At 42.6% G+C, this 19,016-nt stretch overlaps 1 protein-coding gene across 1 annotated transcript; it reads left to right on the top strand.

The window, feature by feature from the left end:
- Positions 1-6,580: 6,580 nt before the first annotated feature.
- On the top strand, positions 6,581-8,069 carry NRG3 (neuregulin 3). The gene has a single exon (XM_018558400.1). The coding sequence runs from the start codon at positions 7,365-7,367 to the stop codon at positions 8,067-8,069; it is 705 nt and encodes a 234-aa protein (XP_018413902.1). The 5' UTR covers positions 6,581-7,364.
- Positions 8,070-19,016: the final 10,947 nt, after the last annotated feature.

The following is a 19,016-nucleotide window of genomic DNA, read 5'->3' as shown; positions in this document are numbered from 1 at the left end:
GTGTCCATATTCTCTACAAAAATGAAACCTAATCTCCACATCACAATTTTTATCAATAGACCTCGCTCATGTATTGATAATGTATCTCCTGTACTGAAAATGCTTCCTTTGAATTCACTGCACACTCTGCAGCCAGTCAGATAAGGCCCACCTTATTTCCTGGTGGGAGGACATTCAGCAAAATCTAGCCCGTTCCTCCGCAGCCTTACTGTCCCTTGCCCACCTCTTCCATTTATTGGATGTCTGTCTTTTCGATCATGATCATGTCTTTTCGGTCAGCACTACATATTACAGCACTACTTACAGTGGCGTAACAATCACCATAGCGACCTAGGCGGCCGCTATGGGGCCCGAGGCACGGCGGGGCCCGGCCTTTGATAATTATTTACATATATTGAATTACAGCCTTCATGGAACTACAAGCCCCAGCAGACCTTTAAATCATTGAGCAATTAGTGACACTTTCTGAACTGAAAAGGAGGTACCAGGGCAGTTCCTTTACATTCCACACATTTGAGTGGGGATTACTAGCTCACATTAGTGCTACATGGGGGTAACTATGAAGACTTAAAGGAGAACTATGAGGTGAGTGATTTTCACTCACCCTCATAGTTCGAGCCGACGTGTGACAATTAAACTGTCACATGTCAGCTCAATAGAACGGGAAGTGAGCAAACACATACCGTCGCTCGCTCACTTCTCGATCCTGTCCCTGCAGAGAGCCGTGACTGTCACTCAGCGCTGCAGGCATTCCCCCCTCCCCGCTCCCATCCTGCAGCGCTGACTGGAGGAGCGAACGGGGGAGGGGGCGGGTACCGATTGCTCTGCCTTTTTGATAGGCAGAGCCAGCTGTCAATCACGCAGCTGGGTGGATCTCGACAGTAATGTCGGGAATCTTCCAGACTGCGGCAGTCTCAGTGTACCGCGAGCTACAGCTGAGCTTTGGGTAACAGGAGGTCGCTAGTGTATGTCCTGTGACCCTGAGGAGAACTATGGGGAAAAACACTGACCCCATAGTTCTCCTTTAAGCTCACCACACACGTTACGAACTGATTGTACAAGATCTACCAACAACTATGTAGTGGAGGGGCCGGTCTGATTAGATATAAATTGATATGATTGGTACTCATCACATACAATATAGTTTTGGTAAAGTTTTGGTAAATCTACAGTTGATTGTAATGTGTATGGTGACCCCTATTGAATAGGACCCACCACATTACAGTTATCCTACAGTATGTGATACTAAACAGCTCATCACCAATATTAGTCATACATTTTTTTTTTCTCTCCTGTGTAATTTACCATTTACTCCTCCATTTACCTGAAGCAGCAATCTTATATGACCACGTGACAGCTGCGGATCTGGCTGCGTTTCTGTCATTTGTCCTACTCTGCTGCATTTCTCAAGTCGGGGAACATGCATAGGAAATCCTATGATAAGAGTGTAGCGCCCATCACCTTTGGTGAAGTGCTTACTATCTATTTAGTGATAGCCAGGGTTGTATGCAGCCTGGTTGAATTTTGTAGCAGCCAGCACATGGTTAATCCCAGGTGTCCAACCTTGTCTGTACTAGGGTTGCCACCTTTTCTTCCATCGAAACCCGAACACTCTAGCGACACACGGAAATTTTCTTGGAAGAATGAGTTGCGGCTTTTTCATATGTAAATATCACAGTTGAGACTATTTTCAGTGGGGGGCCACTAGCCCTTATCTTAATTTTGGTTTCTCCTGTGTGCGTGACATCTTGTGTCCGGGTTTCTGCTGCCATGAAACCCGAACACAGCATTCAAAACCCGAACTGTCCGGGTGAATCCTGGACAGGTGGCAACCCTAGTCTGTACCCCCTAGGGCGGAGTGAGACTCTGTCACATTATGGGACAGCCAATGGGTGACACTGTGATATGTGTACAGGGCAGCAGCCAGTTACTGGGCTTTTTGTAGCCAGTGATGTCTGCTGACAAAGGATATATATATTGGTGGGAGGCCATGTGCTCGCTCTCTTGCCTGGACCAGCCATGGACTGAGGTTGGGTCCTGTTCAGCCTGCCCCTAGGCTAGGCCGAGGCCTGGGGGTGGGAGTTGGCTGAGCTGCTGAAGGAGAAGCCTCCTTGAGAGTTTGCAGTCAGGAGAATGCCTGTAAGAATGGAAGAATCAGGACACGTGTGGGCTTTTGAAGTGCCTGGTATTCAGAGGGACTTCTGAGCGGGGTCAGTGTTCTTCCAAGGATTGTGGAGATGTACTTCACGAAGATAAGATCTGGTGAGTCTGGAGCTATGGAGGCCAGTGCACCTAGACCCTATACCCTCTCTCCCGAGATAGAAGTGAATAAACTGTTTAACCAGCATCTAACGATTGGAGCGGACTTCAATTTATGGGCACAGGAAGAGGGCGGTTAATGCTAATGGGGCAGTTGAAAATCTATCCCTAGACTGACTAGATATGGACCTGTTCATCCAGCGGCTCCTTCGGGGGTGAGCGCTACAAGTGCATACCAGTGTAATCCTTTCTCCCCTGCAAGCAGCTAAGCCATGTTTAAGTTCTTTGTTTCCCTCGGAGTATGGCAGTCATGTACACATTACGATGTGCAACACCATCGTTTTCTAGAATCTACACTTCTTACAGCAAGTAAATGGTGATATTTCTGGCATGGTATGCCTTAATGTCCCATAAAGCTGCAGGCAAATGGCTAAATACACAGAAGAAATACATATACTCAAGCTGCTTTACCTGCTAAAAGGATTTGTACTGTCCATCCAGTCCTGGAATATACACAGCTCTGCCACACAGCTGACCCTGGCAGGACAGGAGACTTGAGTTTTCAGTATATCAGTTAAGTAACACTTACAGATGTTCTTCCTCCCCTGTGCTGTGACTGGAGAATGAAAGGGGAAACATCACACTGATGAGTTCATCTCTCTGTCACTCCGGTTGCTGCTTCTATCAGCATGCCCTCTGTTAGCAATGCAGCACAAATAACTGTTTTTTAGTTTTGCTGCTTTGACCTCTCCCAGTCTGAGCTCTGCTGTACAGGGGCTGCAAGAGGCTAATAAATAAAAATCAGGTATTTACACTGTTTGCATTTGGGAAAAAAAAATTCACTGATGTATGAATGAATACCGAGCCAAAAAGATGTGTGTCTTTTATATCTGCCTAAATCCTAAGCAAAGCTTCTTATATGTACTCAGATCTGCCTTGGGACCCAGGAGCACATTCCCTGGGATCCTTTAACTCAGCCTGAAGCCCTGACACTTATACCCCAAGGATTCTACAATGCAGATACAAGAGTAAAACAGCACCATTGAGCATTGCAGGCATTGTGTGTCGGGGTCTGATGTTATCCTGAGTACAGAGAAAGATATATAAGAACATGCAGGGGCTCTGTGGTACTTACATTTTGAGTGACAGGCTCCCTTCATTCTAAAGCAGAGGCTGCTGCTAATACCCCCATTGGAAATTGTTCTACAACATGTTGTGTGTGTGAATATGAAAAAAGCTGAACAGAAAGGTATGCACAGAACTCCAACCATTAGCAGAATCTCAGGCAAAAAATATCAAAAGTAAAACAAATAGCCTATTAAAAAATAAAATTACAAAACCAGCTTTTGCTGCAATATTCACATTTAGTACAGAGATTCTCTGTACTTTTTTCTGCCACTAGATGTCCTCAGTCTGATGGTCAGCATCAATGCATCTATATCCTCTGAGCCCAGGTTGTCCTGGACCCACCCACAGCCTGTGACTGGACAGTGAAGGAGAAGCAGCACAGTCATGAAGTCATCTCTCTGTCACTCTGCTTTCTCTTCCTATCAGCATTCTTCTTGTCAGCATAAAACTGTGTGGTTCCTTGTACTGTTTGTCCCTCTCACATTTCAGCCCTGCTGTATAAGTACTGCTGGAGACTGAAACCAGGTCAAATCCATCTACTTAAAGAATACATTTTCGTAACCCTTGCAGTGGGGATACCCCAGTATATACTCACCCCAACCTTGCAGCCAAATGGCTGTTACATCGATCCCTTCCCACCCCTGCTCCAGCGATGGTATGTCCCTCGGCGTCCTCACATCCTATACACACTTTATTGGACACAATGACTCACAGGACCTTAGACCACTGGAGCAGAGGGGGGAGAGGATGGAAGGACCAGTCTAACAGCCAGTCGGTTCTGAGTTCGGTTTAGAATAACTTTGTTATTTTAGCACTTAGATGAATATGAGGACTTAACCCTTGCAGGGGGGGGGTAGCCCCACTGCAAGGGTTAAGAACTTTTTCCCCAGAGTTTTTCTTTAAGCTGTCCATACACCGGTAGATTTTTGTTGTACTTTCATGTGAAAAATCTCATCAGAACATTTGATAATGCCATCGGAAACCTGAACATTGTTGGAAATTTTGTTTGATTTTAACACTCGGATCGACATTCAAATGAAAATCACAGTCACTGTTAGAATGTTGATCCTTTACGCAAAGTTTTCCATCCTGCTCCTTTAATTTTATCATCACTATGGTCAAAATCGATCGAAAATTTGATCCCATTAACTAATTAAAAATTGAATGAATTTTCACGAAAACCAATTTTTTTCCAAGCAGAATTTGTGTGAACGAGACCTTAACTGTGCATACCCAGCATTGCGCAGCTCACATTTAATGATTACAGAGCTGATTCATTTGTGTCTTTTATACCTGCCCGGAGTTCACCTTTAACTCATCATCCTCCCTGCCTTTACCATTCATTCCACCCCAGGTTATAGTGCATAGGGTGGTGTCATCAGGGACACATCTGACTTATTTAGGGCTTCCAAAAATGTTCGTTGGTGTGCAGAAAATCGCAACTTAGCAGACATGGTGTGAGTAGACCCTTAAGGTCCCCACACACCTTACGATAATCGTACGATAATCGCAGGAAATCCCGCAATCGTACAATTATCGCAAGGTGTGTGGAAGCCGTGCGACCTCTACTGTAAGGTCGCACGACTTTTAACTTACGGACATCGTACGATGTTCGGCGGGTTTGTGGCATGTTCTTACGATAAAAGCCGTACGGGCCGGTGTGCGCAAGCGCACACTGCCCGTTCGGCATTGCGGTCATCGGAAGCCCGCCCCTCAGGGGGCGTGGCTTGCGATCATCCCACGTACGATCTGCCTATGCAAGATAGGCAGATCGTACGTTTTTTTAAGTACCTTACAACCATCGCAAGACAAAAGTCTTGCGATGGTTGTAAGGTGTGTGCCCAGCATTAGGCTGGAGATTCTTTGCAAATGTTGGCTAGTTTTTGATAAACCAGACGAAATTTGCTCAGTCTATCAGCAGTCTTCCATCTAACTTCCTTTAATCAGAAAATTGAATGAGCCGCTCAGTTCGGCAGTGACGGCAGGCAATCAGCACACCCACCGATTTATCCATCTATGCTATTTAGCATGAGAGGAGGAATCTGATTTTTTTTTACGCTCAGACTGCAGTTTTAACGAAAAATATATAATAGTGTATGGCTAGCTTTAGAAGCCAATGAATTATCCTGTCCGACGAGGGATTTCTCTTTGAGAAAGACTCTATAAGCAGCATAATAGCTGACAGTTTCTAAAGTTGGCCAAACACCAGTAGTAGATTTTGTTTTGGTAACGTTCGTTCAATTCTCTACTAGTTATCGGGGACAAATCAATGACCGGTGACAAATGTACTGATTAAACAAAGTGAAGGAGTGGAATGGAAAATCTTTCTGTAATGAATAAAATTCTAACAGTGAATGTGGTTTTCGTTTGAGAAACTCCATTTATTCCAAAATTCAATGATAAAATTCAATGAAATTGTGATTGACCTTGTCGAGATTATTCATATGAATGAACATACAAAAATCTGGAGGTGTATGGCCAGCTTAATAGTCATGAGAAATGCTAAGCTGTGTATTTTTTTTTTAAGCTTGACTCAAGGGATGACTTTCAGTAGATCGCAGCCAGGTAGCTGCTCTGCTACACACGATTTAGCACCGGGTTCCCAATGAACATGCAAGAGAGGTGTCTTGCTTCTACCCTCGCTCCGGTCCCTATGCGAGCGGCGCTACACGCCAACCACCGCCCAGATGCTGTGTATTTTTTATAGTAAGCTCTGTCCTGTTGTTATTTGATAAATCAGGAATCGTGACAAGAGTCACACTTGCAACATGCTTCTAAAAAACTTTCAATTGTACATTGGAATTGCCAGACAAACGTTTCACCTGACGTAGTTGCATCGTCGGGGCCGTCGAGGTATTTGACCTGTTCAAACAGACACACATTGATGCACCTACAACTAGAGATTGGAAAACGTTCCCAAGCTGGAGCAGCTGATCACATTAAGTCCCCCGCAGGTCTAAGAGGAATGTGCCTTCTCAAGGTGCAAAAGACCACAGCCATTTATTATATTAGCATGGAAAGAAAGGTCTTTAAACCTGTTTAGAAAAAAAAAAAAGGTTTCGCCAGACTGTTCCCGAGGGATTTTCCTGGATCATTTATTTATCTTGTACGCATTAAGAAACTACCATTAGGCATTAGGGGGAGGTGCCTTTTTCAGTTTTTCTTCCCAAAGCCAGGCTGCCTTTTGCTCTGCTAGAACCATATTCAATTGATGCTGCAAAGGCTTCCAAAGCTTTGCATCCCATTCATTTTTATTTCTCATTTTGAAAGCACGGCATCAATGGATGTATATATGTGCATGCATATATTCATGCATGCACACTGTGCGTTAGGAGCTGTTTTTTTTCCCCCTATGGCTTATTTTGTGTTCTGTTAAATGCTTATGCTGGTGTCTATACTGCTACCGCTGCTGGCTTCCACAGCTCAGACTCTCCTTAGCTCTAGCTTCGGATTGGTCTCTCTCTTAAAGTGCTGGCCAAGGGTTGGTTGCAGGGACTGCTGAATAACAGGTGCATTTTGCTGCTCTGTCGCCTTTGAAAGAAACAGCCGAGGAAGGCTGGTGCATCTGTTCTCTAGCTGAGAGAGAAGCAGAGGAGAGAGAAGGCAGCTCCCGTGTGCAGGAATGTGCCTGATCGAATAGACAAAAGGGGGACACACGGATGCTTGGAAAAAAAAGGAAAAAAAAAAGAAGGCTGGTGTATCCGCACAGGAGACAGGCGAGATACGAGAGCAAAGTGAAGAGATGCACGGATGAATAGCACGTTAAACCCTGGATGGATGGTATTTTTCTAGCTGATTCAGCACTGTTTCTGGTGTTTTGCTCCGTACAAGAATCGAATGGAGGAATGTTTGTTTGTTAATTATCTGTGACATTTGAATGCTGAGATTTATCTCCCTTCGTGGTGGGGAGCCTACTTAAATGCTGATGATCCAGCTTCTCCATGCTCATGTATTTTGGGGGGTGAAAGGAATATAGGATGAGTGAAGGGGCTGCCTCCACCTCGCCACCTGTACGTCCGGCAGCTGCTGAAGAGGCTGCAGGTGGAAACACTACAGAAGAAGAGGATGGGGCACCAAACCCTCGGGAGGTGCGGTGTAGTGACTGCATTGTGTGGAACAGGCAGCAAACGTGGCTATGTGTAGTGCCTCTCTTAATTGGATTCATTGGCTTGGGTCTGAGTTTGATGCTTTTAAAGTGGATTGTAGTGGGTTCTGTGAAGGATTATGTCCCTCCCGATTTAATGGATTCCAAGGGTATCGGTCAGGACCCGATTTTCCTTTCCAAACCGAGCTCTTTTCCAAAAAGTATGGAGACTACAACTACCACGACCACCACGAGGACTCCCAATCAAATTAGCACCCGTTTAACCACTACCACCCGGGCGCCAACTCGTATCCCGGGAAGCAGAGTACCTATCTGGGCAAACCCTCGAACCACAACTGTGCGCCATACAGTTGCCCCTCCTACAATTATCTCCACCACTGCCCCCCTTAGCACCACCACTTTTGCGCCACGCCCACTTCCAGGGACCCCCAGCACCCAGCCAATGCCCATATGGCCCACCACGGAATATTCTACCTCTACCTACAAAATGTATCTCCATGTTTCCACCCAGTCTCGGTTTCAGGAGTCTACCACGACCACTCTGGAAACTACCACTATGCCCAAATATCGTAAGTAGAATAAAAAGTAATATATTGCCCTTTCATACCGGCTTGGGTGTGGAAAGAGCTGAAAAATATGCAAAAGCTTTTATGGTAAAGAGTGGAATGTATCAATGCTCCTGGGAAAAAGAGTTTAACTCCTGCACTGCTGAAGTGCATCTGTCATCCCCACACGGCAGCACATTGCAGGTGTCTTGAGCCACTGATGGGTTAACCGGTTCATTTAAGCTACAGTGAAATGACTGCACCGTCACTGCAGATCTGCTAAACGTGTTTCCTTAAAGTTTCAATTTGTTGTAAATAGAAAATGAATACCTACTATTCTAATGATGCATTTTCGATTCTGCAGCAAGTCTAAAAAAAATCTCAATGCCCGGAGAGGTGTAAAATCTCTGCAATGAGAAAAAATAGCAGTGATCGGATAATATTGATGTGAAAATAAAACCTTTACACAGGCAGTATCCTGGTTTTTCCAATCATATAGGCAATTCAGGTCAATGATAAACTATCAGATATGTTATGTAGTTGGAGTTTGAATTTAATAGGTGGTTACGTGTTCTAAACACATGTAAGTATCAGCATCTTTGGACATGCTAGCGCAAGATTGCTTGAATAGCTAGAATTATTACTACTTTTCGAGCTATCCTGTGATTGATGAGAAAAACAGGATGGCTGGGAGCCTACAGGAAGGTTACATTTCCCATCTTTATACAGATATGCTTTTGATATGGTCGGTGTTTTACATTTGGTCTTCTTGGGCAATGTTTATTGGCTTTTGGTGTTCATATTATTAGCATCATGCCTGATACGTGTGGATGATGCTTGTACTGAGAAATGGTTGTAACCTTTCACATGAGAACCCTGCAACCTATGAAGGTTATCTGGTACAAGGACAACGAAGGAAATCCACAGCAGACCTTCACATAAGTCAAAATAGGATTTCTTGTGTCATTATTTTTAAAGGGATTTCAGAAATTCAGTATGCCTCCTAGATGTGCATGACAATGAAATCTATTGAATATTATTTCATGAAAGGGTAATCCCAGCTGTGTCTCTTGGATGATAATCTGTGATTATTTTTGCTAGAGGATCCTGTAATGACATTTATTCATTTAAATGTTTTTTTTTCTCGTTTTTGTTTATTTTTCCTTGATTAAATCCATTTGTTCGCAAGCCTCGGGATACGTAAGCCCATCTGCAAAGAAAATGATACTGAACTGACATGGAAAAATGGAAAATTGGGAAAAGCTGTTCGTAAATCAACACAGCAAACAAGGCAATAACTCTATTACAGTGGCCAGGAGAGGCTTTTTTTAGAGGATTTATATGCAGTGTTGGTTGTTGCAACCATTGAGATAATCAGTTAATGACAGCTAAACTGCAGTGTATCTATCTGTGTTGTGTGATATACATCTGCCTTTCATGTTTGTGGCATTTGGCTGGGTATGATTTCATTTCACTTGAGTTCTGCCCCAGGGGTGTGTGGATCATCTCAGTCTAACGCAGGCCACACTTCTAGGAAATGGGTCAGTCAGCGTTCTAGTTAACTGTGTATAGCACATTAGAACACCGCGTTGAGCTTCTCCAGTCATTAGGACGTGCGAATGGCGTACACATTTCATTCAGTGCAGGTCGTTTTCGTTCTGTGCAAACATTTACCTATCAGGTAATTTGCACAACATATTTATTTATTCCACCCCCCTTTGCTAAGGTGTGGAAGAAAAAAACCCATAATGCATGATTTTAGCTTAATGAGCCATAGCAGGTGCAGCTGTCTCTTTGCTTATTTTATTTCACTAAAGCAATTTAAGACGTAATCTAATCACATTTTTCTTATTTTTGCTCTATGTTGCGCCCTAATTCAGTACCTTACAATAATTTGATGGGGGGGGGCGTGAATCCAAGCTCAGTTTCTCTGGATCTCTGCTGTGTAGAGACCAGACAAAATCATGATTAATAAATAATTAATGGATGGCAACACCCTCTGTTGTGTGCAAGAAAATAAAATGCAAATGGAAGCAGTTGGGCTCATGGAGCAACTGCAACATATTAGCAATCTCATTGTGGTCACTGTGAGCTTTCTGGAGGCAGCAGAGAGTTGTTAACACAAGATGAATTTTAAGAAGTGCAGAGAAGGGCAGACATTGACTCTGAGTAGAACACGAGTTATACTGCTAGCCTCAGATGAAACAAAATGCCTTCTCAACAAGGGTGGCTGGCTATCTGAATGGGGACGGTGCTCCTTTGAACACAGATGAGATGTTCTGATTCATTTAAGCTTTGTCAGAGGAAGCATTTCAACACCAGGACACAAGTTAGGCTGCTTTTGCCTAATTATTAAGTTGCAGCATATGGAGATGTCGATTTTCCAGGCAAACATCTGTATCTATCCCCTGCTCTAGTGATGCAGAATACAATGCAAAAGCCCATTGTAAAATCTTGTTTATTCCAGTTACTTTGCTGCTTTGTTCCAAGCTGCTTTTCAAACGATAGTTGTAATGGACCCTCGTCTGTCCTGTGACTACAGATAAAAAAAGACCGGTGTGCTGCCCTTCACATCATGATAGCCCATACTCCATGGAGGGTGCTAAGCTGCCAGCGATAGTGCTTATGTGTCTCGCCTTTTCTAATTGCATATTGTAGGGGTTTTTTTTATCACTCATCAGGCTCTGCATCTGGACATATCTGACTGAAACCAATGCTTCATAAAAAAAACCCAAAGTGTTGTGTATATTTGATCCAACCATTTTAAAGTTGATTTAACAAATTATATACACCAGAGGATCACCAAACCATAAGTAACATATACATTCATCCAATATACCATCATAATTATATTCAGAATGTGTATTATCGGTAGCAGATGAATTAATTATAATGATGAATAATTTGTCTGAGCTCTTTCTAGTGCTCCTTATTTGCAGAGTAGCTGTGATCTGCATCTGGTAATGTCTTAGATAAAATTATGCCATCTTGCTTTATTTGGCTGTTTACATGGTCACTATTCACAGGGCCAAAAAAGCATGTTAAGTTAGTGATTGCCAGTGAGTGTGGCTAAGTTTTGAAAACATAATTTGTCTTCTCATGCCTAGTGAATGTAAAATGAAACAAGAATATAAGCATGTTGTATTGCATGAACCACCAGGGGTAGTCATCACTCTTTTCAACTAGCTAGTTACTACAGTGGAGTGCTGGCTGTTGGGCCTTGATCAGAATGTACAATAAAGTAAGTTAGCTCTATTAAAAAGATACCGCATCTCTGATTCACTTTGCAAGACAGCCCTGGGCCAAACATACATTGCTGTAATTAATAGTAGATGTATAGTGCAGATGTTTGACCTGTAACAGCAGCAGATAGAAGCATGCCCGACCTAAATGTTATATAAGATGCATTTTAATAAAGCAGGTTTTTTTTTAGGTTGTTGAAGATTACAGGAATTTTAATTGAGAAAATGCAAGGATTTCCAAACATGCATCTAAAGGTTATTGAAGCATAACCATCTTAAATTGGAAGATCCTAATCCCACAAGGCTTGTAGTTTTTCATCACAGAGTAGAGTGGAAGGGACAATTGTGCTTCAGCTAAGACATTTACAACATGTCTTTACAGAGCACACCAACAATGTTAGGTGCTGAATCTTCTCAGGTTTTACTAAGCATATTGCAGAAAGATAAGGTGACATCTTTCTTTTTGCTGTAATGTGAAAATATGATGCATGTAGTATTACAATAAAGCAAACAGCATTCCAGAATGCATCATTATAGACAGCATTAGATAACTAAATAGACATGTGTCAATTATGGGCACTGGAAGCCACCAATAATTGGACTAGCCTTCTCTCTCTCTTCAGCATTTACCACGTATGGCCAATGCATATATGATGAATTATGTCACTGGGGATCCCTGCTGATCGGATGCTTGCCAGTCTGCAGGGATACCCAGTGACATCATTCACCATATATGGACTGACTGTGCTGTACACTACACGTGTCGTGAAGTAGGCGGGACAGATGAGGAGGAGGGAGGGGATCAAGAGCTACACAGCAGCTGGCTTGATGGCTGGCACACGGGGACGTGCAGATAAGAAGAGAGCTGCTGCGCATGTCCATATATTCATGGACGCGCAGCAGCTCTCAAGAATCACTGTCAGTTACAGTGAGGAAGAACCGTGGGGAGGATCCCGTGAGACACGTCGGGATGTCTCCTCATTGCGGCGCTTAGCCCCGCCCACCACCTTAAATTAGCTTTTACAGCCTTATTGTGCATTTTGGCTAATTAGAGTAAATTACATAATTTACTTATTTAGCCTAAGGAATGCATTAATAAAGAAAAGATAGAACCCCATAGTTCTCCTTTAATATTGAAGAGCAGGAGCATAGCTTAAAGTATTACTGTAAAAAACCCAATTGAAATATCCTGGAACAGCAAGCAGGTTTGCACATGTAGCTTATTACCACTGATTGTTTTATATGCTTTAATAGCTGTCATCGGTTTGAAAACTTTACTTTGTTTGCATTTAGCCTGTCTGCACTCTGTACTACACTTTATAAAAAGACTCATTAAAAGACCGGCAGTAGAGCAAGTAAATTATTAGGGAATTCATCTAGATGTGCATTCTGCTTTCTACAATTGACTATCTAGAATAAGGTATCATGGGAGATGGGAATTGTTTAGACTTTGGTGGGAGCTTCTTTCCTCCAGAATCTGGTGATCTCTCTCTCTCTCTCTCTCTAAGGTAATTACATGAGTGTTATTTGATATAAGGTTATATTTGCAAAGTTTCTTGCTGACCCTGGTTATATTAAAAGAGCTAATGTACATAAAAAGTGCAGTTATTCCTTAACTTCTGTGATGCAAAATGTAAATCAGGGCCTCACAATATCTCATTATTACTAATAACATCCAAGCCTTTTATGTGGCCTACTGTGTACTGGCACCTCCTTGCACTGGTCTTGTATTGTGTGCTTCCTATTCAGCAGGTGTTACTACACATCCTATTGGTCTCTTGGCAACCCTATCACTCAGCAGAAGGAGTCCTGTCTTCTAGGCTCCATAGCTCAACCACAGTATCATCTTCCTTACTCCGGATGTCAAAGAAAAGAGGATAGCAACCAATGGTGTGTCATTGCTAAATGTCAGATGCCAATCAACTAATTTAAGGGGCGGGACCTGAAGTAGCCCTGCAAACAGCCAATAGATGCTTGCGATGAAAGAGTGTGTAGAAAAGCAAAGTTCGGCCAATTACAGGGCTGATGAGACTGGACTGAAGATTGTGGGAAGTACACAACTAAAAAAGGCTGGAGAACTGTATGAGCAGCTATAGGGGGATGTGGGGCCTATGGGCAATGCCTGTCAGGAAAGGGAAAGGGATGTAATGCTATGATACTAGATAGGGGACTGGGAACCTGCATTGGTGGAGTAGGCTACAAGTTCAAAGTATACTGATGTGCCGTTACATGGCAACCAACACACAGAATTCCTAGTATACTGATGTGCAATAATCATGGCAACCAGTACACTTAATTCTTAGTATTTTGATGTGCAGTAACCCATGGCAACCTAGGGGGAGAATACCGTCACCTATTCTCTGATCTACATATTACGTATTCCAATACTTCACTCCCTGAAAAATAGTAAGTAAGAAAGTGTCTTTTAGCTTAACACACCACCATGATGCTGCCATCAAAATAGAAGAATAAGGCAAGCAGTTTCAAATTTGGGTTGCAGCTAGGCCAAGTATTAACCTCTGCCCCCGCTGCATCCCCCACTATGGCACTGGTCACTTTTCTCTAAAACTATACCAGCAGGTCACTAGCCACCTCAGAATTCCCCGAGAGGCCTAAAACAACACTGTTAACTTGGAGGACATCTTCTAATGGCCTCCAAATGCCAACAATATACAAATATGCAGAAGTAAGCCAGACCCATAAAACATTGTCATCCACTTCTTGAATCACAACTAATATGTGTTTTTTATTTAACTTGAAACAGTAATTACGGTAGTTTCAATCATAAGAACTATGTTGTTTAATGATGGTACTATTACTATTTCTTTTATCAGCAGCCCATTTGTCAAGAATTCTAAGGACACGCATTACTTAACTGATGTGTTTATGAGCTGCGGTAGATTTGTCATTCAGGAATAAGATTTCACCAGCCTTGTCTCACAACCCACTGAATGGCATGATTTATTCTTAGCAGAAAAATACGTCTTAAAAAATGCTACAGAAAGGATTTTATGCTTAGTTTGACTTCAAGCCGTACGTAGCTGTCAAATTCTGTATGTTTTAGGATTTCCGAAATGAAAAACGGCATGGTACACATGTCAAATATGAGGGCCAAACAACCAAACAGTACCCTGGAGGTAACTGAGGATGGCGACTAGGAACAGAATTTAAAAGAGGAATACAATTAACAATTTAGTAAAATGAAAATGTACCATTAAATTACAAATACAATAATATATCAAAATCAATACATGACGAAAATGGTATAACATAGATAAAGGGGTATGGTCTGAAAAGGGGCATTACAACAAGACTCTAGAGCAAAAAAAAATCGTATTCAAGCATTCATTTTTTTAACATTTTTATATACTCACGGATTAAAGTTATCTGACCAGGGCAAAAAATGTACTAATAGTAAGGGTTGCCACCTCTCTGGGATTCACCCGGACAGTCTGGTTTTTGAGTTCTGTGTCCGGGTTTCAGGCCAGCTGACACCCGAACACGAGACACTAAATGTTGATACCGGCACTTTAAATTTTTTGACAGATGCGGCTGCCTGAAGTCCTGCACTTGATGGGCACTTTGGCAGCTTTCCTGTGAGCCACGGGCCCACATAGCCCACCTGAGAGCCCACATAGCCCACCTGAGAGCACGCATAGCCCGCCTGAGAGCCCACATAGCCCACCTGGGAGCCCGCACAGGCCACCTGAGAGCCTGTATAGCCCATCTAAGAGCCCGCACAGCTCACCTGAGAGCCTGCACATCCTCCTGAGAGACCGTTGTCCCTTCTTGCTCTTTCTATATTCTCCCCCCCAAAAAATTGCCCCACGCAGCGATAAAGTGTTCGGGTTTCACGTGAAGAAAAGGTGGCAACCCTACTAACAGTGCTGAAATGCAGCTCCTTATGGTGTCTTCAAGTATCTATGTTAGTCTTCGGATGGATTTTGGTCCACTGTAGAACACCTTTGGATCCAGGCTTCACATGGGGCCTTAATTGTAGGCCAAGCTATTATTAAGCCCCATCCCTTCAGAGTTTAAAGTCCTGCTCCCTCTAATTCAGCTGTCCACCTCCAGTAGTAGGGAAGGCTCAATCTGTATAAATAATGTTTTCTGGTTGTAATTTAGTATTTCCCTCTTTATAAGAGTACATTACGCAGAGTAAATAGGGCCATCCCCTGAAGCTGGATTAGCTCACGGGATTCCCTTTTTCATCTTTCAATCTGCTTATTACAAAGACCCTGCCAACAAGGAATAGGAATGCAGTGGAAGGCTGTAAACAAAGCCATGGCCTGAGGCAAGCTGCAGCTGTCTTGGTTATGAGGGTTGAGGGGGTTCTTTGGTGCATTTAATGCAAAAGTGCACATATTCTTAAACCTATGTGCCAAACTGACACTTAATGGTATTGCCAAAGCTACACCCAAAGTAACACATAACTACTCTTTATGGCTGAAACTGACACATAACTACTATGCTATGGCTGAAACTGAATTCATCTCTCACTTAATATTTATCAAATATACGTGATTATGAACAGTGTATTTCCTCAATGAATACAGGGGATCAGTAATGACTTGTAAACTCTTTGAATGCACCTATAGGAGGTTGCACATACTTCTAGATATATAAAGAAGTGTCCCTGGACCTATAAAATCAGAGGCAATCAATTATGTTAATATCACCCTCATTTGCTAAAGCCAAGTTCTGGTACAGCCTTTTCTTGTACCTCACTCTGTCTGTATGACCAATGGGGAGATGCAGGAGGCAGTAGGGTACATGCTACAGCTAATATGGAAGTGGGGCAGATATAGAATGTACTACTGTATTAAAACTTCAATTTTATCCACATCTCAAATGCCAATTTGCACTAGATGAAAGATGTACAGAAGGTAGGAGGTGAATTAGGTATTGTGGTTTGTCATCAAATTCTACTACTTGTAGAACCTGGACCTCCTGAAAATTTCACAGAAAATGGGAAAGTAGTGCACCTGTCCACCTTACCAAATCCCATTATTTGGAATAAAAATAGTACCTCTTTCTTGCCATGAACATAAGACTGTGGTTCCCCAGCTATTAATTTTTGGCAGCCTTGAATACATGATCTCTGGCTGCCAATAACTGAGCTTAAGATAATCAAAAAGGGTGCCCATGCACATAGATAATTACAATTGATACACGGTTTTTATTATAGTAAGACATATTGATACAGTTGCTAACAATGGCTGACCTCTTTTACATGTTTAATTAAAGACAAAAAATCTTCAAAAGATTATAGCCCACGTTAATGCTTGAACAGTGGTATCAGTATTGAACATAATAATCAGTCAGATACTTTTTTTTTTTTTACCTACACTAGGACATGACTTTGTGCTATCCTTTAACAAGGACGTTATCACTTCTGATTTGGCTCTTTCCTCTAACCAGCAATAGACTGATAGTGGTAGGAGCCAAATTTCATCCAACTAAATCCTTTTAGGTGTCAGCAAATCTGCCTGGCCTTTGGACTTTTCTCTTATTTATTCTGGCCATTTGTAGGGTTAATAAGCAATATATTGTCAAAGGGCAATGGAAGCTGAGCACTGTCATAGTTTTTGAGCTGCTTCAAAAAACGCATCTCTTGTGCTCTGTTCACACCATTACAGTCTGTTCCAATGGAGCCAGAAATAATACTGCTTGCCCTATTTTAGCTGCATCGGATCGTGACGGAATGCATCAAAACACATCACAACGCATGCAAACGTATCGGAACTCACTGGAGCGCACCTAAAATCCAATAATCCAATTTTAAGCAAAAAACCCAACAAAAACACACACATCGCGGTAAAAATGCAATAAAATTGTGGTTATAATCACAGCAAAACACATTGCACCGCAGGTGTACAGACGCATGCAGTTCTGATGCAGTTCTGGTGTGAACTAGCCCTAACAGTTACAGCACACTGACAATATGGTTGCTTTGAACCCACGATTCTAAAGACAGAGCTGAGTTATAGATTGTTGCAAATACTTATCTTTTGTGACTCATCTGCCCAGTGGCAAAGGCTATGCACTTTTTTCTGCCAGCAAACCTGCAAAAAGTTTGCCATTTGTGAACTTTGGGAATCCCAGGGATTTGCAGTGAACCCAAACCCATAAAGAAAAGCTCATTTAATGTGAGACTGAAACTAAAAATACACTCCAGTAAAAATAGAAAGTTAAACCTTGAGGGCCAGTGCAGACCTGAGCGATCCGGGACGTGTGTCCCGTGATCACGCAGGCGTGCTCAATTGCAGACAGAGATTGCTGCGCATCCCCATTGACTTCAATGGGGTACATCCATGCAGCAATTAGAAAATAATGGCACCCACAGCGCAATCGTCAGTGGCTGGGCAACTCCGTGACCATGTGGCAATTCACACGATATCGTGCACGATTGCTGCGGGGTCACGGATCGCCCCGGTGTGAACCTGGCCTGAAGTGAATATAGGGAGCACAAGCCTACATGCTCGGTACTTACATATTTTCTCCAGGCATCCAGGGGTTCGTTTGCACAGACTGATGCACAGATTTTCTCCAAGCTTCTACCTGGTGATAACTGAGAGGTTGTATGAGGTGTCTGCTGAGGAAAGCAGAAAATAGAACCATATAAGGTGAAGGTGGAAATAAAAATGTAGATTCATGAGAAATGTGAGAATTATCATGTGGTAAAATAATGAATGCTGTCATAGGTATACATCTTAGTGAATTGACCCTCTGTCAGTAATCCACTGATCTGAAATCCTTTCTTGTGAAGCAGAAGAATGATTCCCAAACATACTTACTTCTTGCTTTCTCTCACTTACAGAAAGCCTGATATAAAAATAAATAAATAATACAGCTGATCCTTACGGCTGATCCTTCGGCTAGCTTTGTGAATAACCCTCTGAGTGTTATTTTGGTGGTATAGCAAACTTCTACCTACTGGCAATAACAACATTTTTGCCATAGATGCTAGAATGTTACACATTCAATGTGTAGTGCTGAATACTACACACTGGATACAGGACAATGCTGAGTACTACACATTGGATCCAAGGTAGTGTTGAATACTACACAGCGGATGCAGGGCAGCACTGAGTACTACACATTGGATGCAGGGCAGTGTTGAATACTACACATCGGATACAGGGCAGTGCTGAATACTACACATCGGATACAGGGCAGTGCTGAATACTACACATCAGATACAGGGCAGTGTTTAATACTACACATCAGATGCAGGGCATTGCTAAATACTACACATCAGATACAGGGCAGTGCTGAATACTACACACTGTATACAAGACAGTGCTAAGTACTACACACTGTATACAGGACAGTGCTGAGTACTACACATGGGATGCAGGGCAGTGCTGAATACTACACATGGGATGCAGGGCAGTTTTGAATACCACACATCAGATACTGGGCAGTGCTGAATACTACACATCAGAAGCAGGGCAGTGCTGAATACTACACATTCGGAAGCAAGGCAGTGCTTAATACTACACATCGGATGCGGGGCAGCGCTGAATACTATGCATGTGATGCAGGCCAATGCTGAGTACTACACATCTGATGCAGGGCAATGCTGAGTACTACACATCTGATGCAGGGCACTGCTGAAAGCAAAATAAAATATATTTTTAGCATTCTTTATTCTTTAAATGGAAGAACAATTAAATCTGGTTGTGGGGATAGCTGTAGTGTACACGTTCTAATTGGTTTGCATTGTCTTATCAA

Source organism: Nanorana parkeri, unplaced genomic scaffold, assembly GCF_000935625.1.
Source record: "Nanorana parkeri isolate BGI_ZX_2015 unplaced genomic scaffold, ASM93562v1 scaffold337, whole genome shotgun sequence".
Taxonomy (NCBI): domain Eukaryota; kingdom Metazoa; phylum Chordata; class Amphibia; order Anura; family Dicroglossidae; genus Nanorana; species Nanorana parkeri.
This window is presented reverse-complemented; position numbering and strand designations above follow the sequence as displayed.

Excerpts from the sequence above, each read along its gene's own strand:
- NRG3 (XM_018558400.1), top strand. The coding sequence starts at position 7,365 with ATGAGTGAAGGGGCTGCCTCCACCTCGCCACCTGTACGTCCGGCAGCT.